Here is a 22,162-nt window from a genome sequence, read left to right as displayed (position 1 = left end):
TATAGCTAATTGTGGCTTTCATCAGCCTAGCCAGTGTGACTTAATATAAAGGGTGTCTAGTTTCTAAAAAGAGTAGGTGTGAATATGAATGAATTTTTAATCACAGAGTAAGGTAAAAATCAAATTCCACTTTAATTATATTAGTTGTTAAAATATGGTATGGTATAGTATTTTAAAATAGAGTCCCAAATCCTTTGCTACTTCTCTTGTTGTGGAGTTGGGGGCATCAATGTTCCCTCCCCTTGATTCTGTGCTCTGTGACTACTTGACCAATAGACTACATAAAAGTGAGGCTGTACCCAGGCCTGAAACTGCCAGCTTCTACTTCCTGTTTCTTGGGACACCACACTTAGAAACCAGCTACCATGCTGTGGAGTACAGTCCCCTGCAGCCTACATGGGGCATGGCCCTTACCTGATGGCCCAGGACCAGAACGTAAGAAGGAAGAAGGGAGAAAAGGCAAAAGGAATGCTCTGTTGTGTCTTTAGGAAGGTTCCTGGAACCTGCCTGTGTTGATTACTTGGCAATGATCTGAAGTTAGGCACTTTGCTAGGGAGGCTGGGAAATAATTTTTTTCATGAGTAATCGTGTGCTTAGCTAAAATTCTAGTAATGTGGAAGAAGGGGACAATGGATACTGGTCAAATAACAGTAGTCTCTGATACTCCTTTTTTGCAACTTTGTGTTTTCTGTTATATTTCTTCCAATATAATTAACTTTCTATTTTTATTTAAAACTCACTCAAGTCTTACCTGGGATAAAAATCTTTCACAAACTTGAAACCTTGAATCATGATTTTTGTTATCTATCTATCTATCTATCTATCTATCTATCTATCTATCATCTATCTATCCATCCATCCATCCATTCATCCTTTTCAAATGAGCATCTAATCTATGTAGAGAAAAAACAGGAAAATTTAAAGCACTAGGAATCAAATAAAAAAACACTAGAACTGATAATTAATAGTGTCTTGATATGTATTTGTGTACTGTGAAGTACTCGCATAATTGGAATATATAGTTTTCAGTTCCTAAAGTGAGAATTGAGCACTGTGCTTTGAGTGTAGTCATGAGGTTGCTTATAACTCTGTGTATCACTATCGGAGTTTATGATTAGGGAAAAGACAAGACCAGACAGGACAAAAATAGTTTTACTCATCTGCACTAGAGATTCTTCAAATGCTGTGATACTCATCTTTTATTGGGTTTCTTTCTTTTGGTTGCATTAATTTTACTGCTAAAATGTCTTTTTAAAAAAAATATATTTTATTGATTTTAGAGAGGAAGGGAGAGGGAGAGATAGAAACATCAATGATGAGAGAGAATCATTGATTGGCTGCCTCCTGCACATCCCCTCCTGGTGATCAAGCCTGCAACCCAGGCATATGCCCTTGGCCGGAATCGAAGCTGGGACCCTTCAGTCTGCAAGCCGATGCTCTATCCATTGAGCCAAACCAGCTAGGGCTAAAATGTCTTTTATGCCTATATCTGTTAGGGTAGTGGAGAATTATTTATAATAATAAAAACATAATATGCTAATTAGACCGGACATCCTTCCAGATATCCTTCCTTCTGGACGAAGCCACGGTGTAGCGGCAGGGGCCGAGGCAGCCACCATGGCGGCAGGGCTGAGCCCCTTGCATGAATTTCGTTCATTGGGCCTTTAGTTTTATCCATAAAGACTTCCATATCTGTTTCTATGAGATAAATTCTTTTTTGTAACATAATCATACTTGAAAAATTAGTAAAAACTCCTTATTAGCATTTAATATCAACTTAATATTCAAATACCCCTGGTCATCTCATCAATATCTTTTTACATTTAATTTTTGGAATCAGGATCCAAATAAGGCCCAGCCATTGCATTTGATTGTTTTTTTACATCTTTAAGATTCTCTTAACTTGTAATGCCCTCTTTCTTTTTAGCCAAGATCTGGTCATTTTCCTGCCCCATTCTTCACATTCTGGTTTCAACTGCATGCAACTCCACAGTGTATTTTACCAAATATTCATGTTATATCCCTATTTTTTAAAAAACTGCTAGTTAGAGCTAGAACCTAGAATAGAGTCAGGCTGGATTGGTGGGATGGGGGAGGTAGAGCAAGAATACTTCACATGTGAGAAGTGTAATTCCTACTTTTTCCCTTTTAGTGATGCTAGGATTAATCATTTGATTCAGGTGTTATGAATCTTACTTACCTCTTATAAATAACTAGAGGTCTGATGCACGAAATTTGTGCAAGAGTAGGCCTTCCTTCCTCCGGCTGCCGGCACTGGCTTCCCTCTGGCACCCAGGACCTGGGCTTCCCTCCAGCACCCAAGACCCGGGCTTTCCTCACAGCCCTGGCTTTGTGTGGAAGGTCATTTGGAAGGACATCCGGTCTAATTAGCATGTTATGCTTTTATTATTATAGACTAGAGGCCCAATGCACAAAATTCGTGCAAGGGGCTCGGCCCCACCGCCACAGCAGCTGCCTCGGCTTCTGCCGTGGTGGCGGCTGTGGGCTCTGCTTTGGCCCCCGCCCGCTGCGGCTTTGTCCGGAAGGAAGGACATCCTGTAGGATGTCTGGTCTAATTAGCATATTATACTTTTATTATTATAAATAATACCTAATTTGGGATTTCCTAAAAATAAATACATTGGCCTGGTAGAAAAGTGGACATGTAGCATGTGGCTATTACTACAGATGAAAATAGGTACATGCAAATAAATTATACTATTCCATAATAAAAATTTTATAAAATGCCATCTTAATCTTTCTCATTTGAGAATAGTTAAAAATTTTTTTTAATTTTTATTGAATTTATTGGGGTGACATCGATTAATAAAATTATATAGGTTTCCGGTGTACAATTCTATAATACAGCATCTGTATATTGTATTGTGTGTTCACCACCCCAAGTGGAGAACAGTTTTAATCCACAAACAGGAAAGTATTCAGTGTTTTATTTCTCAGAGCCTATCTTGTATAGAAGCAAGAGTTATGCAAATGCAGAAATTATTCAATAGTATTCTTTTCAGGGTTTATTGAAAACATTTCAGCTTTACTTTACTGCTGGAATGTGATATTGATGTTACAAAACAAAAGTTTTGAGTTTTTATCAGATATACAGTCAAATTTTGTTACTTGTGGTAGTTATGTTCCATAAAGTCACTGCAAACATGAATCAGTAAATGCTGAAGCATTGCTCCTAGGGGAAATACAGGGTTAGGTGCCTTTGAGCCTCTAGTTAGAACAGTTTCACCACCTGGTTAATACATAGTACTTTTTTATGTGTGTTTCTGTTGAAAGACACCTTGTTTAATATATATTGTTGACTCATTGTTGTTGAACTCACAGTCCTGGCCCCCAGCTTTGTAACGCATGCCTGAAGGGAAGCTTATTTATCAAACATGTTTCCTCCGTAAGGCACATCACAGCCTTCTTGGACTTAGGAACACCAGAGTGCACTTCAGCTCAAAACTCGGGTGCCATTTTAAACAGTGAAATCATCCTAGGCCTTCCCCTCCTCCCCCCAAAAATGAGAATGTGGCACTAAAGAAACTGTGGAAAGGATAGTTGTTTACAGTATGAGAGCTGAAACAAGAGGGCAGAGTGTCACCTTGTTTGATTTCAGCTCGGACATGTTGGGAATCTCAAACTTTTTTTGCTACTCTGAGCTTGTTTGTGAATGACCACAAAAGTGGCTGTGAGTATTAATTTTGGGGTTAGAAGTAACGTTTAGCAAATAGGAAAATTTGTAAATATGGAGTCTATGAATAACAAGGATCAGTTGTATATGTTAGTTTCCAAGAATTTATTTTTCTCCCAATCTTAGGTTGAAATGATCCTGAATATATGTTAAATTTTACTAATTGAAAATTACTGAGCTGAAGTAGTTGTATATTTTATAAACTGATTGAAGTTGCAATATAATGTGGGATATTCAAATGCTTTATAAAAATCTCAAGTTGATTTATTTAAATATGTGCTTAATACAGTAAGCATGCTAATATATAAAAATCCTGTGTCCATCATATCCACAATGACTGGAGGCTCGACCAACCGGAAGTCAGTCCTGCAGTCAGTGCTGGGTTGCCGTGGCGACCCAGCACTGACTGCTACAGCTGCAGGTGCGGTGACCCAGCACTGACTGCTGAGGGGGCTGTGAATCAGGCCCGGAGAGAGGCCTGAAGAGAGAAGCAGGGTCTGATCTGTAGCCTCTGTGGCAGCTGTTGATCAGCACTTGCCTCTCTCTTTCTCTCTGGGCCTGGCCAGCAGCCGTGCCTCCATTTCTCTCCAGGCCTCCACCAGGGCTGCTGATTAGCCCTGCCTTTCTGATCAGGCCTTGTGGATAGGCCCAGAGACGCTGACTGGCATACAAACCGAGTAATCAGAACCAAATCTGGGTGAGGTGTGAGGAGCCAATGGCTGCCTAGGAGGCAGAGCTTTTGATGCTGACTGGCATAGAAACTGACCAATCAGAGACAAATCTGGGTGAACTGTGAGGAGCCAATGGCTACCTAGGAGGCAGAGCTTTTGACGCTGACTGGCATAGAAATGGACCAATCAGAACCAAATTGGCCAGCAGAGGAGGGCAGTTGGGGGTAAGATCAGGCCTGCAGGGGAGGGCCATTGGGGGCGAGATCAGGCTGGCAGGGGAGGGCAATTGGGGGCCATCAGGTTGGCAGGGGAGGGCAGTTGGGGGCGACCAGGTTGGTAGGGGAGGGCAGTTGGGGACGACCAGGCCAACAGGGGAGGACAGTTGGGGGCCATCAGGCCAGCAGAGGAGGGCATTTAGGGGTGAGATCAAGCTGGCAGGGGAGGGCAGTTGGGGGCGAGATCAGGCTGGCAGGGGAGGGCAGTTGGGGGTAATCAGGCCGGCTGGGGAGCAGTTAGATGTTAATTAGGCTGTCAGGGGAGCGGTTAGGGGGTGATCAGGCTGGCAGGCAGAAGCGGTTAGGAGCAATCAGGCAGGCAGGCAGGAGAGCGGTTAGGAGCCAGCAGTCCTGGATTGTGAGAGGGATGTCCGACAGGGATTGGGCCTAAACTGACAGTCAGACATCCTCCGAGGGGTCCTAGATTGGAGAGGGTGCAGGCTGGGCTGAGGGGACCCCGTGCCCCCCTCCCCCCATGCACAAATTTCGTGCACCGGGCCTCTAGTATAAGTATTTGTGAAGCATATAATATGAAATCTTAAATTGATACAGATGATCAGATCTGAGTAAATGTTAAGGACATTTTTTATATAATGTACACAAAAGATAACTTGATTTTTGTTTAAAATGTTTCACTCTTTCTGTACTTGCAGCATTTTTCTGGATTCTGAGACTCGGAGAGCAATGGGAGAGCAAGCTGTAGCTCTTGCCAAAGCAGTCAAGTATTCTTCTGCTGGAACCGTAGAGTTCCTTGTGGACTCAAAGAAGAATTTTTATTTCTTAGAAATGAATACCAGACTCCAGGTAACAAAAACTCAGTTTCTTATTCCTCTCCATGCCTCTATACTTAAACCTTCCTCACTTACCCCTTTTTGTATTTTATAAAAGTTAGAAATCAACTTCAGAGAATGTTAAATACTTAGGAATGATGGATATTGTCAAGTTAATTTGGTGGCCAGGATCTAGCCTTCTGTTTTGTTACTGTTAATACTTCATATGGGAAATTCTACTTTTTAAAAATTTTTTATTGAAACTCTCTAGATATGATAAATAGAAAGGGATTAAGTACTTACACATCTTTGGAAGGGATTAATGAAAGAAGGGCATCTTGAGTGAGCTTCTAGAAATGACTCTCAGAACTACACCACCAACCTGGCTTCCAGAACAGCCATTTCTACCAGTTACAAGGTTGAGAAATCGAGTGGCTGCCCCTGCAGCTGTTGACTTTAGGGATATACTTCCTTCTGGCTTGATTTTCTTCACACTTTCCTTTTTCTTTTATTTAAATTGTGAACTATAAATAAACATAGAGAAATGAACCTAAAACACGAACAAATAGTTAAACAAATAATTATAAATAATAATCCATGTAAGCATAATATGTGTCTAGAAGTACAAAATTGTCAGCACTTTGGCCTTGCTTCCATTCCCTCCTCCCCCTTCTCCCCTTCTCAGCTCTTCCTCCTTCTCCTTTCCTAGAGCTGTGTACTGTTCTGACCTTATTCTAAACACCTCCCTGCATTTCTCTGTAGTTCTTCCTTTGAAATGTACACACCTAAGTAGTATAAATAATTTTGCCTGTTTCTTTTTTGTAACTTCAAATCAGTGGGATCATATATTACATAATTTTTTTGTACCTGGCTTCTTTTCTCAATATTATGCTTAGGAGAATCAACCTTGTTGTTTTATGTAACACCCAAATGATACTCCTTTGAAGAAAATGCTACTATTTATCTCTTTTACTTCTTTTACTTGTGGATATTTAGTTTGTTTCCATTTTTTTGCAGTTTGTATTAGTTTGCTAGGGCTCTAGTAACAAAGTATCAGAAACAGGGTGGCTGAAACAATAGAAATTTACTTTCTCAAGTTCCAGGAGGCCAGAAGTCTGAAATCAAGGTGTTGGTTTCTTCCTGAGGGCTCTCAGGAAGAATCTGTTCTCTGCTTCTCTCCTAGCTTTTGGTAGCTGCCAACAAACTTTGGCATTCCTTGCCTTGTTGGCAGCATAACTCCAGTCATCACATGGCATTCTCCCTTGTGTTTCTATGTCTAAAGACCACCGCCCTTTTTTAATAAGGACACTAGTCATTGATTTAGACCCCACTCGAATCCAGTATGACCTCATTTTAACTTCATTACATCTGCCAAGACCCTATTTCCAGATAAGGTCACATTCATAGGTTCTGAGCAGACAAACATTTTCAGGAGACACTATTTAATCCAATACATAATTCAAAACCACATGTGTCAGTAATTAATTAAGCTGTACATAAATGTGTTGTATATACTTTTCTTTTTGTATGTTATATTAAACAATAAAAAGTTTTTAAAGATAAAACGCATATGGTCTATAGCAGCAATTTTCAACCTTTTTTTTTTTATCTAGTAGCACATATAAACTAATTATTAAAATTTTGCCACACAGCAAAAAATATATATTTTTGCTGATGTGACAAAAAAGGTATAATTTTGATTTATTTAAAAAATAATAATTACCTACCCTTTGTGCTCCAAAGTGACTTTTTAAAAAAATCAGGTGCCTATACTTGTATACAAGGATTTCTGATACCAAGAATTAACCAGGCAGATGGAACCTAACTATGTATGCGATGTGACTAGTAAGATGCAACTCTGTTATAGGTCCTATATATTTACTAGAGGCCTGGTGCACGAAATTCATGCACGGGTGTGTGTGTGTGTGTGTGTGTGTATGTGTGTGTGTGTGTGTGTGTGTGTGTCCCTCAACCCAGCCTGCACCCTCTCCAATCTGGGACCCCTCTAGGGATGTCCGACTGCCCGTTTAGACCCAATCCTGGTGGGTCAGGCCTAAACGGGCAGTCGGACATCCCTCTCACAATCCAGGACTGCTGGTTTCCAACTGCTCGCCCGCCTGCCTGCCTGCCTGATTGCCCCTAACTACTTCTGCCTGCCAGCCTGATCACCCCCTAACCACTCCCCTGCCAGCCTGATCGACGCCTAACTGCCCTCCCCTGCCGGCCTGGTCGCCCCTAACTGCCCTCCCCTGCCGGCCTGGTTGCCCCCAACTGCCCTCCCATTCAGGCCTGGTCACCCCCAACTGCCCTCCCTTGCCATCCTGGTCACCCCTAACTGCCCTCCCCTGCCAGCCCGATTGCCCCTAAATGCCCTCCCTGCCGGCCTAGTTACCCCTAACTGCACTCCCCTGCTGGCCTGATTGCCCCTAACTGCCCTGCCTTGCAAGCCTGGTCACCCCTAACTGCCATCCCCTGCTGGTCTGGTCACCTCCAACTGCCCTCCCCTGCAGGCCTTGTCCCTCCCAACTGCCCTCCCCTGCAGGCCCGATTGTCCCTAACTGCTCTCCCCTGCCAGCCTGGTTCCCCTGCAACTGCCCTCCCCTGCAGGCCTGGTGGCCCCTAACTGTCCTCCCCTGCCGGCCTAGTTCCCCCCAACTCCCTCCCTGCAGGCCTGGTCCCCCCCAACTGCCCTCCCCTGCAGGCCTGGTGCCCCCTAACTGTCCTCCCCTGCAGGCCTGGTTCCCCCCAACTCCCTCCCTGCAGGCCTGGTCCCCCCCAACTGCCCTCCCCTGCAGGCCTGGTCCCCCAACTGCCCTCCCCTGCAGGCCTGGTCCCCCAACTGCCCTTCCCTGCAGGGCTGGTCACCTCTAACTGCCCTCCCCTGCTGTCCTGGTCATCCCTAACTGCCCTCCCCTGCAGGCCTGATCGCCCCCAACTGCCCTCCTTTGCAGGCCTGGTCCCTCCCAACTGCCCTCCCCTGCTGGCCATCTTGTGTTGGCCATCTTGTGTCCACATGGGGGCACCCATCTTTGACCACATCGGGGCAGCCATATTGTGTGTTGGAGTGATGGTCAATTTGCATATTACCTCTTTATTATATAGGATGGTTCAAGACAGGGCATTCACACCATGGCTATTATTGTGTTTGCTGTTGCCATTTTTTTTTTTTACTTGACAATCTTAGGGAAAAGAGGTCAGTGCTTCTGAGTAAATAGTCAGGTGTTGCATGCTTTAAAAATTCTTGTGGCACATGAGTTGAAAATTGCCGAAACCGGTTTGGCTCAGTGGATAGAGCGTCGGCCTGCGGAGTGAAGGGTCCCGGGTTTGATTCCGGTCAAGGGCATGTACCTTGGTTGCGGGCACATCCCCAGTGGGAGGTGTGCAGGAGGCAGCTGATTGATGTTTCTCTCTCATCGATGTTTCTAACTCTCTATCCTTCTCCCTTCCTCTCTGTAAAATATCAATAAAGAATATATTAAAAAAAAATTGCTGGTCTCTAGTGACAGAAAATAGATTAACGGTTGCCTAGGACTGAGGGTTGGGGGCTGAAGGTTAAGGGGTGTGGGATAGTACAGAGAGCGGTAAGTGGTACTTGTGCCTGGAAATGGGATCAACTCTCCTTAGGACTTTACTGTGGCTGGGGATGGAGTTGAGTCATTCCAGGCAGGAGACCCATAGGGATGACTTTTTTTTACAGCTGAGTAATGTATTCTATTGTGTACATGTACCACAGCTTTTTTTTATCTACTCATCTACTTATGGGCACTGGGCTGCTTCTAAATCTTGGCTATTGTAACGAATGCTGCATTGAATATAAAGGTGCATATATTCTTTCGAATTAGTGTTTTTAGTTTTTTTTCCAGGTATATTTCTGGAAGTGGAATTGCTGGGTCATAGGCAGTTCCATTTTTAATTTTTTGAGGTAACACCATACTGCTTTCCACAGTGACTGCACCAATCTGCATTCCCAGTGCAGGAAGGAGGGTTCCCTTTTCTCCACATCCTCGCCAACACTTTGTTGTTTGTTGATTTATTGATGGTAGCCATTTTGACAGGTGATATCTGTGGTTGATATCTCATTGTAGTTTTAATTTGCACTTCTCTGATGATTAGTGATGTTGAGCATCTTTTCATATGTCTCTTGTCCATGTGTATGTCCTCTTTGGAGAAGTGTCTATTCAGGTCTTTTGCCCATTTTTATATTAAATTGTTTGTGCTTTTGGTATTGAATTTTATAAGTTCTTTAGTAATTTTGGATATCAACCTCTTACCAGAGATATCATTGGTGAATATGTTGAGGAGTGTTTTCTGTTGTTCTTTTTTGGCCTTGGTCTTAACTCATTCTTTGTATCTTTGGATCTTAAAGGAAGGTTTCTTCAGTGGTCCTGTTCCTCTCCTAGTGGTGGGGAACCTGATAGTCTGGGCCACTGGTCGGCAAACCGCGGCTCGCGAGCCACATGCGGCTCTTTGGCCCCTTGAGTGTGGCTCTTCCACAAAATACCACAGCCTGGGCGAGTTTATTTTGAAGAAGTGGCGTCAGAAAAAGTTTAAGTTTAAAAAATTTGGCTCTCAAAAGACATTTCAATCGTTGTACTGTTGATATTTGGCTCTGTTGACTAATGAGTTTGCCGACCACTGGTCTAGGCCCAAAATAATTTTCAGCCCCAATGGTTATCTGCATGATATATCTTGTTTCATTCTTTTACTTTCTTCTTATCTACATTCAGATATTTTACATGTATCACTGTAAGCAGTGGGTAATATTTTTTAACCAAGTGTGATAATCTTTGTCTTATCTCCAAACCATTTGCTCCATAGAAAGTTAATGTAAATCATGATATATTTGAGTTTAAATTTACAGTCTTTAAAGTTTTATCTTTTTCTTCCAACTCTGTAGTTTTTCATTTTTCTTCTTGATTGCTTTTGTAATATTTATCATTTAATTTAGTGCCTGTATTAGTTTGGGAGTTATATATACTTCTTCTAATCCAAAGGCCAGGGGTCCTCAAACTTTTTAAACAGGGGGCCAGTTCACTGTCCCTCAGACCATTGGAGGGCCGGACTATAGTTAAAAAAAAAAAACTATGAACAAATTCCTATGCGCACTGCGGGCCCCGGACGAGTCGGCTGCTAAGCAGGACAGGCAGTGGCACCCGGCGGGCCGGATAAATGTCCTCGGCGGGCCGCATGCGGCCCGCGGGCCATAGTTTGAGGAACCCTGTTCTAATCATTTGGTAGGACCTATACATACATAACAGCATACATCCTTATCTTATTAAAGTTTGATATCAATCAGTACCTTTTCACCTGCCACACCAGACTGTGTAAGGACCACTTTGAATATTTTAATTTTTTTTAACCCTCTCCTGGTTTACTGTGCAATTATCCATCATAGGATATTCTCTTTTTAGTTTAAATAGCTAACATTCATTTAGTTCTACCCACTTATTTAACCTTTTTCTTTTCTTCTTATTTACTCCTGGAAATTTCTCTAAATGTTTTGTAAGGAAAATACTCTGGTTTTTTTCTTTACTCTCTACTGTTACTGCCACACTCATAATTCTGACCACCAAATGCATGGGTGTTCTCCCATACTGACCAATTCTCTGCCACTAGCTGATTGTCCTAAAGTTCAATGCAGTTAAATTGAATCTACCTTGAGTTAGCATCAGATCCCTCAAGTTAAGGCCTCAGTCCCACAAGACTGAAGGTGCCAGTCGCAAGTTCTAGTTTCTCACCTGTACTTCTGACTGACTGTCGGGGTTCCCACTACCTCCTCCTCAGGTCTGATCATTTGCTAGAACAACTCACAGAGCTCAGAGAAATACTTATTTACATTTACTGGCTTATTATGTAGTAAAGGATATGATAAATGATACAGATGATCAACCAGGTGCAGAGATCCATAGGGCAAGGTGTGGAAGCACAGAACTTTGTCCCCATGGAATTGGAGTGTACCACCCTCTGTCCATGGATGCGTTCCCCAACCCAGAATTTTTATGGAGGCTTCATCACCTAGGCATAATCGATTATTAACTCATTTTCCAACCCTTCTCCTTTTCTCTGGAGGATGGATGTGGGATGGAAAATTCCAAGCTTTTAATCTTGGCTTAGTCTTTTAAGAGACCAACCTCCATCCAGGAGCCCAAGAATTATCCCATTAGCACTGAAGATGCTCTGCTCAGTCAAGAAATTATAAGAAACTCGGTGTCAGGAACCAGGATCAAAGACCAAATATTAGCAGGAACCAGGGGCAGAGACCAATATATTCCTTATTTCACAGGTTTGCTTGTGGTAAACTCTTTGTTGACAGCTAGTGACTTTAATTTATCTTTATTCACGAAAGCTGTTTTTAACTCTGGGAATTAGTTTGTCAGTATTTTTTATCAACTCACTGAAGATATTCTTCTTCTGTCTTTGGTTATATCTGGTGAGACTTCAGCTCTCATTCTACCAACTGCTTCTTTGGAGATAATCCTATATAATAAAAGCCTAATATGCAAATTGACTGAATGGCAGAACAACCAGTTGCTATGACATTCACTGACCAGCAGGGGGCAGACACTCAATGCAGGAGCCACCCCCAGCCTGTAGGCCCCAGGCCAGCCAAGGTGGGTGCCAGTGGGGGCCCCCCGATCGCCCACCGGTCGCCCCACAGATTGGCCCTGATCATCGTCGAGGCCTAGGAACCCTACCCGTGCACTAATTTTGTGCACCGGGCCTCTGGTTACTTTTATATTTTAATGGCGTTTATGAACTTCTCTTTCTTCTTAAGATTTTCTTTGATAAATGCACATATGTATTTAGAATTCATTGACTTTCTTGAGTCTATGGATTAATATCCTTCAATATTTTTGGAAAATTCTCCACCATTATCACTTTTGACATAATCTCTTTCCCTTCCTTATTGATTTCCAGTCATTTATATATAGAAAACTTTATGTTAGACCTTAATATATCTTTTGTGTTTCTTATTCTCTCTTTGATATCTTTCATCTTTTTTTGGACATTTTCTTCTGACCTATCTTTTTTACTATCTGTTGAGCTGTACTTAACTACCCATTTAATTTCTAATTTTATTTGTTTATATTTCAGTTCTAGAATTTTTATTTGGTTCTTTAAAAATGATTCAAACTTATCTCTTTTCATCTTCTAACCAAATTTTTAAATTTGGCTTTTATTTCTTTGAACATAATGTGCTTATTTGTTTTGTAGTGTGTGTCTGTTCATTTCAGTATCTGAAGCCTAATGACTTTTGTGGGAACTGTTGTCTGTGCTGCTTCTTGGTTGTGGTGTCTGGTTCCTTGTGTGCTTTCTCATCTTTAACTGTATATTTATTATTTAAAAATTGTTCTTACTAACAAATTGAAAACTAGAATGATGTATTCTTTCATGTAGAGATTTTTCAATTTTCTGCCACATGCCTGTGAACAGTAGAAATTTGTAGGTACAGTATTCTAAGTGTGAAGTTCCTTGGACTCCTGAGGGCACTCAAAGGCCAGCTGCAGTTCTAGAGAATGGTTTGTTTTATTCCAGTTCACTCACCATGAGGTTGCATTCCTTCATGGCCTCCACTTAAAGTGAGGATGATTTATCAATGTCCTCTCCCTGGTCTTTGTGGTTTAGTTGTACATTTAATTTCTCGATGCTACCAGAAATATAGCTTAGATATGTAGTTGTATTTTCCTGGAATGTTAAATGCCTATAAGTCAAAATGGTGTTGAGTATTGGATTTATGTCTCCTTGTTGAATTTTGGCTGAGAATTTCTTCCTATATTCTTAGTGTTTTGATAATATTTTTTTTAAAAGACCCCCATCCCTAAATGCTACCTAGGCCCAAGTAATTGTGAGCACAAGTCCCAAGAGGATGGATTTAGAGGTACATTATACCTGTGGATTAGGTAAATGTGTGCTCCGAGTCTTAACACCCCTCACCCCAAACCAATAACAAACAAAACAACAAATACTAGTAACTACATGTTGGAATACGGTTTCAGAAAACTCCTAAACTCACACCCATTCTTGCCAGTGGGAAACCCGCAGAATGATGGCCTGTGCCTCACTGCTGCCTTACTTTTCCCTTCCAAATCTCATGCATATGAGTTTGATTGACACATCCAAAATCTCTTTCAGTTGTAAGGGAGTCTGGGAATAGAGTTTTTATCCTATTGTCTTCTGTAGAATAAGGGAGTACCCTAGAAGGAGTTTGGAGTGAAGGTTGAGTACCAGTCCACCATTTTCATATGAATATCTCAAGCATTTTAATCTCTGTTATGTGTACAAAACTAAAAACATTACCCTATTGTAATTATAAAGTATAACTATCAAATGGAACTGATTTTTTAATTTACTATAGTAGAAATTATATAGCTGCATTTTGAGAGTAATATAAATATTTATAGAGTTTATATAGGTATTAACTCAGTAGTGGTTAAAACTTATGATACTTCCTTTTGGAATTCCTTATTTAGCCTATATTCTGTTGTGAATGTCATTAGAAGTTACAGAATTTTGCCCTTTTTGAAATTAATTTAATTTCGATTAAAAGTATTTCTTTATAACTAAATTATCTAATTAGATAATTAGCTGGGAAATCATGTTTTTGATTAAATGGAGACTTTATTATGCCATGATGAGAATAATAGCTTGTAATATGAATCTGAAGGCAATTTGAAGTGACTACAAAACATTTGTATTTTATTCCAGACAAAAGAGGTACTAAATTTGTTTAGTTTGGGTACTGTATCAGAACTTACTGAACTAATAACCAGTGTCCTTTTTTAGGGCATTTTGTTACTATGTTCTTGTGGCTTTTAAAAAAAAATTTGTTTCTCTCTCATTTATCTCAGCCTGTAAGTTTTTTCAAGTTTGCCTCATGGTTGTTTTGCTCTAGGACCACCAAAAGTTGATCTTTATAACAAATAATTTTATTCATTCAGTCAATTTCATTTAGGTATTGTATCTTGGATGGCTTGGTAGGAAATTACGTTGTATATCGTCAAAAAAGATTATAAATAAATTTCAGGAAAAAATTTAAATTGAAGAATTTCATCATATGAGATCTGCCAGTACTAAATTCTATTGTATTTACTATCACACTTTGATATATTTGTGTCTCCTAGTTAATTTTTAATGATATTTCTTTTCTTTTTTGTATTTACTTTAGTGACAGTAATCCTTTCAGTTACCAGACAAATGAATTTTGGCATTTTTAGAATGTATTTGTGTGCTGGGGGATATTTGGTGGCAGAGGCAGTAACTGAATGGAGGCATGAGAGAAGAATCTAGGATTTCATAGTGTGTAGAAAGCCATTCTTACATATTTCAAAGACTTCTTTCTGATATCATTTAAATATTTCAAAATTTCTTTTACTAGATCATCTCTTTCAAATTTCGCTACTCACTTTAAATTATAATGCTTAAGGCACATTCACCAAGTTCTTTATCTTGTAAGATATATGTTATCGCTAATTAGTGTTTCAGTTTGAGACTGGAGGGCTATAATTCCCCCCCTCATCCCCTCAAAATTTCCTGATTGAACTGTCACTTTTTCTAGAATCAGAACTAAAACGTTTTTTTTTTTTTTTTTCTGGTAACAGAAATGTGAGAAGTATGTTTTGCTAGATTTCCTTAAGAGCAAAATTGTTAGAGAACAGAAAGAGTTCATTCTCCGGGCACTAGCAGAGCCAAACACTAGACACTGAGAATTGCAGTGGAGAAAGATTGGCTATTTTATTGATGAATGGTGCCATCCAGGAGAGCAGGAAGCTAATGCTCAGAAGCCTCAACTCCCCAGTGGCGTATAGGTTGCAGATTATACGGGGCAAAATCACAAGATACTGTGGGTTAGTGGTTGGGGTGTGCTGGAAGCTGATTGGTGGAGGTGAGGTAAGGGTAATGAATCATTTCTTCAGGTCTAGAGGACAGCTCTGAGGTCTGTTCTGGTGTCCCTCTGTCTGGTTTCATGAGAAAGTAATGAGGAGGTCATTCCACCTTAGGGCTTAGGAACTGAAACATAACTTATAACTTAGGTCAAGATGTCATCTTCTGCTTGCCAGGGATACACACTGTGTGGGCCTTAGTCAGGCTACTGTCTTCTGCTACCTTGAGGATTGTTTATTATCCAAGCGAAAGGCTAGGTCTCTGAGGGTGGTATTGTTGTGTATGTAGAGAGAGGTGGTGGTGGTCGTGGGGGGTGATTTCTAGAGCTAGGATTTAAAACTAAATTTAATCAATGCCATAAGGACCCTAGGTTTCAAAATTTGATATAATAAATAGAGTTTCTCCTTAAAGAGATATAGCACCGAGAAAGTCACCAGGTTTGGTGTATAAATACTTGGTTCAACTGACAGGTTATTTTTCTCAGTCTGATCAGAATTTATGTATCAGAATAGCCTATATGCTTGTTGTCAGTTTTTAAAGTCACTGGTTTTTTGGTTGCTTAAAGATAAAATTCAAATACTTTATCATCAATAGTCCCTTTTCCCTATGTCCTTAATCTCCCCTGGGAGCCTTCTTTCCTGCTAAAGCCTTACTGGTTAGGAGAGACCCCTTTTTCTGAATGTGCCATTCAGTTTGACCTCTGTGTGCCTTTATCACGTGATTTTCTTGGCTTGGAATGGTCTCTATTCACTTACTGTCGTAGAAGCGCACATATATGTCCACCCATACACATCTCACCTATTCCCTTTTTTTCTGCATATGAAAGATGGTTAGCTATAAGGTGAGATACTCTACTCAAAATATGATTTTGTTCAAATGCTATTTTAATGAACTAAGTTAAATATAATTTTGCATAAATAACTTTGTTTCTTATTTTATTGAACTAGAGGTCTGGTGCACGAAATTCGTGCACGGGGTGGAGTGTTCCTCAGCCCAGCCTGCACCCTCTCCAATCTGGGACCCCTCGAGGGGTGTCCGACTGCCCGGTGGGATCAGGCCTAAACAGGCAGTCGGACATCCCTCTCACAATCCAGGACTGCTGGCTCCCAACTGCTCGCCTTCCTGCCTTCCTGATTGCCCTTAACCACTTCTGCCTGCCAACCTAATCACCCCCTAACCACCCCCCTACCAGCCTGATTGATGCCTAACTGCTCCCCTGCCAGCCTGTTTTCCCCTAACTGCCCTCCCCTGCAGGCCTAGTCACCCCTAACTGCCCCCTGAAGGCCTGGTCACCCCTAACTGCCCTCCCCTGCAGGTCTGGGTCCCCCCCAACTGCCCTCCCCTGCAGGCCTGGTCACCCCTAACTGCCCTCCCCTGCAGGCCTGGGTCCCTCCCAACTGTCCTTCCCTGCAGGCCCAGTCGCCCCCAACTTCCCTCATCTGCCGGCTTGGTCACCCCTAACTGCCCTACCCTGCAGGCTTGATCTCCCACAACTGCCCTCCCTTGCAGGCCTGGTCCCTCCCAACTGCCCTCCCCTGCTGGCCTGATTGCCCTCAACTGCCCTCCCTTGCAGGCCTGGTCCCTCCCAACTGCCCTCCCTTGCTGGCCATCTTGTGGTGGCCATCTTGTGTCCACATGGGGGCAGGATCTTTGACCACATGGGGGCATCCACCTTGTGTGTTGGAGTGATGGTCAATCTGCATATTACTCTTTTATTAGATAGGATAGAGGCCTGGTGCATGGGTGGGGACCAGCTGGTTTGCCCTGAAGGGTGTCCCGGATCAGGGTGGGGGTTCCCTTGGGGTGTGGGGCGGCCTGGGCGAGGGGCCTGTGGTGGTTTGCAGGCTGGCCACGCCCCCTGGTGACCCAAGCGGAGGCCCTGGTATCTGGGTTTATTTATCTTCTACAATTGAAACTTTGTAGCCTGCAGCAGAGCCAAGCCTTATGCTTGTTCCGTGGTGGCAGCCATTTCTGTTAGGACTTATGTATCTTCTATCATTGAAACTTTTTAGCATTGAAGAAGATGATTCCTTCCTTTCTCATTATTCTTATTTTTTCATAAGATGTTTTTGAATTAGCTTATTTTATTTACATTTAACAAAAGAAATTAAAATAAATTTTCTGGACTATTAGATAAATGTTTGTAATTTTTCACAGAGATATTAATTTCTAAAGGATGTTCTTAATAAGAAAAATGATTATAAAAACCATTTATATTTTTGTCATGATATTTCTTCATATCCCAGTGGGAAAGAATGTATTGTTTCCCTTTTGCAAAAATGAATGGAAATTGGCATATTTATATTTAAGCCTATCTTTCCTCCCTAAGTCTTCATTTTTGCTGTTTTTATTATTAGTTTTACATTATTGTTACATTACTTTCTTTTCTGTAAGCATGAGTCTCTCAGTGTTTTCATGTGACTTTTGTATTTTAACTTGTTTTCATGGTCACCAGTGCTAGGTTAATCAGTTCTTCATTTTGATTCACCTCATTGTTAGGTTTTGTGTTTTATTATTACTATTTTTAATCAAAGACTTATTTTTTAAAGATATCCGTGAGTAATGTATTCTTTGAATTCTTAGCTGTTTGATCAGGTTATTCTTATATTTCAAGAACTTTCACTTGAGTATAAAATTATGGGGTTTGAAACAACTGAATTAACATGTTACTGGTTTTTTGACCCAATACCAACTATTGAGTAACTACCAAAACTAACACAAAAGAAAAAAAAAGTGAAAGAAAGAAAGAAAATAAAATAAATAAAGGAGAAATGAGAATCATTTGGAAGAGAGAGGCTCTTTGAATTGATGTGGGGAACTTCAGTTTTGTGCAGGAGCAGCCAGTGCTGCTGCTGGAGGAAAAGGCGGGAGAAAGCTTGTCTCTGCCTTTGTGCAGGGACAGTGATGGCCTCCTCTCACAGGGGAGCTGGTTCCATGGCTGTGACCAATTTTAGGGATGTTAGTTATTCTTTTAATATTTTCTATATCTTTTTAATAGGAACATTTATATTGGTCCTGGATTTTCTATTTTTTTTTCTATCAGCCCCTCCCCCCCTTTGTGAAAGTGGATGTATGTCATTGCCGCCTTGCCACACTCACTGCATAGATGCACACTTCCCGTTCTCTTACCACTTTGTTATCATGCTTGGGGTTAGCTCAATGTTTCTATTTTATTACTAGGGGCCTGGTGCACGAAATTCGTGCACTGGGGGTGGGGGGTCCCTCAGCCCAACCTGCCCCCTTTCACATACTGGGAGCCCTCAGGGGATATCCTACTGATGGCCTCCCTTTGTGGGAGGCCACTGGGCTGATCAGGGGAAGGCACCAGCCCCATCACCCCACTGCTGCAGCCACTGCCAGTCACCACAGCCACCAAGGTGTTTTCATCAACACGGACTCCAGTCCCTTCACCATGAAAAAATGACAACTTTCTTTAGGCATTTTCAAGATTTGTCTTTCATAGGATATGGCATTTCTTTCTTTTTTCTTTTTATCCTCACCTGAGGATATGTTTCCATTGACTTTTAGAGAATGTGGAAGAGAAAGGGAAAGACAGAGAGAAACATCAAAGTGAGAGGAACACTTTGATTGGTTGCCTCCTGCATGAGCCCTGACCTGGTCCCCAGCCAGGGAGGAGCCTGCAACCTAGGTACATACCCTTGATCAGAATTGAACCCAGACCCTGCGGTCAGCAGGCTGAGGCATTATCCACTGAGCCAAAACGACTAGGGCAGGATATGACATTTCTTAGCCCTCCAGCAGCAGACCTTCCTCTTTTTCTCCAGGATTGTGGTGGAAAAACCCTAGATCACCTTTTTGAATTCTTATACCCAAGTTACTAAGAATATTACCAGTGGCAAACAGGGAGCTTAGCTAGTGAGCGGTCAGAAAAGGTATTTCCTCTGTAGTTCACACCAATCGCCGGCTGGGCCCTGCCCAGGCCTAAAGCCTCTGGCCAAAGCTTTAGGCCTGGGCAGGGGACCCCCAGCTCCCTCCGATCGCCGGCTGTGCCCCTGCCCAGCTCCCTCCCATCGCCGGCTCCGTCCCTGCCCCCTCGGCTCTGATCGCAGGCTTGGCCCTGCCCAGGAGCCCCTGGCTCAGGCCCTTCCCAGGCTGCTAAGGGCCCACACGGGGCTTACCTCAGAGTGACCTGGGTGCCAGGATGTTCCCAGGACCCAGGCACTGGGTGCCTATGTATGCAAATTAACCGCCATCTTTGTTGGGTTAATTTGCATACTCACTCTGATTGGCTATGGGCGTAGCAGAGGTACGGTCAATTTACATATTTTTCTATTATTAGGTAAGATGACCACAGTGTGAATGCTGTTCACAGTGGTCCATGTTGTTACCTAAGATTACTTTCATTTCCTACACCATTTTGTTTTCTCTGGAGCTAGTTGTCTGTTTTAGTTAGTTTTATGAGGTGGTGGAGCTTAGTTTTTCATATGTTTATCACTGGTTTATCTACAGACTTGCCCTATATTTCATTATATTAGAACACATTGAGTTTTCTGTCACTTGCCATTCTGTAGAAATCCTAGCTCCCTTTGATCTTTTATAGGCCTGGTTGCTGTCTTTATTTGCATTTTGGCTTTCTAGCTGAGATGTACTCTTCTTGCCTTGAGGATTACCTTCACTTTTCTTGTTTGGATTTCTTTTCTCCTGGATTTATTTTCCTTCCTTCCTTCCTTCCTTCCTCCTTCCTTCCCTCCCTTCCTTCCTTTTTTTTTAAAATTTAAATTCTTTATTGTTGAAAGCATTATGTCTCCTTTTTCCCCCATTGACCTCTCCCGACCACTCCCACCCCCCAGTACATGCCCTCACCCCCCTCCTGTCTGTGTCCATGGGTGTGTCCATGGGTTATGCTTGTATGCATGCATACATATTATTGAGGTGACATTGGTTAATATATATATATATATTTTTTGACCTGGATTTTTGTCTTAAACACAGTTGGTTTATTCCTTTTTTTTCTTGGAGTATATCTTTCAGTAGCGTCCTGAGAACCAATGAGTACATAGGAGCTAAATTTCATGAGAATTTGAATAAATGGAAATAACTGTATTAACTTGTTGAAAAAAAGCTTTTATTGTGGTGTAATTTGGATTTCATAACATTCACACATTTTAAATATACAAATACAGCAAACTAAATGTTTGTATCCCTTCTCTCCAAAATCCATATATTAAAACATATCTCCCCCAACAATTCCTCCCCCCTCTGTGATGATATTTAGGGGTGGGGACTTTGGGTGGTGATTAGGTTATGAAGGTATGACCCTCATGAATGGGATTTGTGCCCTTATAAAGAGGCCCCATCCAACAACCATCCCTCTGCTACCAGGTGAGGACACAGTAAGAGGACTGATGTCTACGAACCAGGAAGTGGCTTCCACCAGACACTGAATCGGTTGGCACCTTGATCTTGTACTTCCCTGAACTATGAGAGATAAATTTCTGTTATTTTTAAGCCACTCAATTTATGTGATTCTGTTATAGCATCCCTTACAGACTAGGCAACAAGTCACTCAATGAGTTTTCGTACATTTATAGGGCTGTGCTACTAACAGCAGAATACAATTGTAGATAATTTCCATCACCCCATAAAGATCCCTCTGCACATTTATAGTCACTCTCTTTTTCTATCCCCATCCCAGGCAACCATTAATTTACTTTCTGTTTCTAAAGATTTGCCTTTTCTAGACATTTTATGTAAATTAAATCATAGTGTGTGGTATTTTGTGAATGACTTCTTTTTCTTAGCATGTTTTTTAGGTTTATTTATACTGTAGTGTGTTTCAGTAGTTCATTCTTTTTATTGCTGAATACTCTTTCATTGCATGGATATCATCCATTCACAGGTTGGTGAATATTTGAATTGTTTCTAATTTTGGCTATTATGAATAATGCTGCTATGAACATCCTATATAATAAAAGCCTAATATGCAAATTGTCCCCTCGGGCGGTCGTTCGACTGGGAGATTGGGAGTTCGACCGCTCACTATGACGTGTGCTGACCACCAGGGGGTGGTGTGGAACATGACGGTGTCGGCGATGCGCTGCGATCTCTCACCGGCTACCTGGGGTCGGAGGTGTGGTAAGAATGTGGGGTGTCTGCTGAGGTTGCTCTCACTCCCCCTGCTACCCTCCCCTGGGACGCCAGGGCTCATGAGCTGGGGAAGCCCCCACGCTCAGGTGATGCACGCCCACAAGGAGCCTGCTTTGCACCAGCGTGGCCTCTTCCGGGTGAGCCAGGACCACAGGGGCCAGTTAGGCTCCCCGTGGGTTTGCGCAGGAGCCGGTCTGCGAGGCCAGCCGGAAGAGAGCACACTGCCCGCCCGGCTCCCGTGCAGCGCCGCTGGGCGGCCCAGAGGTCCACACTGCACCTCAGCCTGTGGCGTCTGGCCACACTCACCGCATCTCCACATGGGGACTTGGGGGTGTCTGGGGGCCCAGGTGCTGCCCAGGGCCCAGAGGTTAGCTGGGACCTGCTCTTCCACACCAGATGCTCATGCTTCGATCACCGGCCAGGCCTAGGGACTGCACCTGTGTACGAATTTCATGCACTGGACCTCTAGTTCTCACATAAGTCTTGTGTGGACAAATTATTTCATTTCTCTTGGATAGATACTTGAAGTGGAATTGCTGGGCTGTATGGTAAATTATGAAACTGTCAAAATATTTTCTAAAGTGGCTGCACCATTTTACATTTTCATGAGTAATGTGTAAGAGCTCTTATTTCTTCTCACTTCAACATCCTCTTGAACAGTAGTTTATTGTATTTTTGATGATAGCCATCACAGTGCATATAAGTACTATTTTATTATGGTTTTAATTTGCATTTCCCTAATGTTTAGTGATATAAAATCTT

At 42.0% G+C, this 22,162-nt stretch overlaps 1 protein-coding gene across 2 annotated transcripts in view; it reads left to right on the top strand.

The window, feature by feature from the left end:
• The window catches only part of PCCA (propionyl-CoA carboxylase subunit alpha), a 402,018-nt gene that overhangs the window by 179,929 nt on the left and 199,927 nt on the right, over positions 1-22,162 (top strand). For both annotated transcript variants that reach the window (XM_080662438.1, XM_080662437.1), the window contains exon 12: positions 5,294-5,444. In XM_080662438.1, the coding sequence (XP_080518564.1) occupies positions 5,294-5,444 (151 nt within the window). The remainder of the gene's footprint in view (positions 1-5,293; positions 5,445-22,162) is intronic.

The sequence above is a fragment of the Plecotus auritus genome (genome assembly GCF_963455305.1).
Source record: "Plecotus auritus genome assembly, chromosome: 3".
Lineage (NCBI taxonomy): Eukaryota > Metazoa > Chordata > Mammalia > Chiroptera > Vespertilionidae > Plecotus > Plecotus auritus.
Note: the sequence above shows the minus strand (reverse complement) of the source record. Positions and strands in the feature narration are given on the sequence as shown.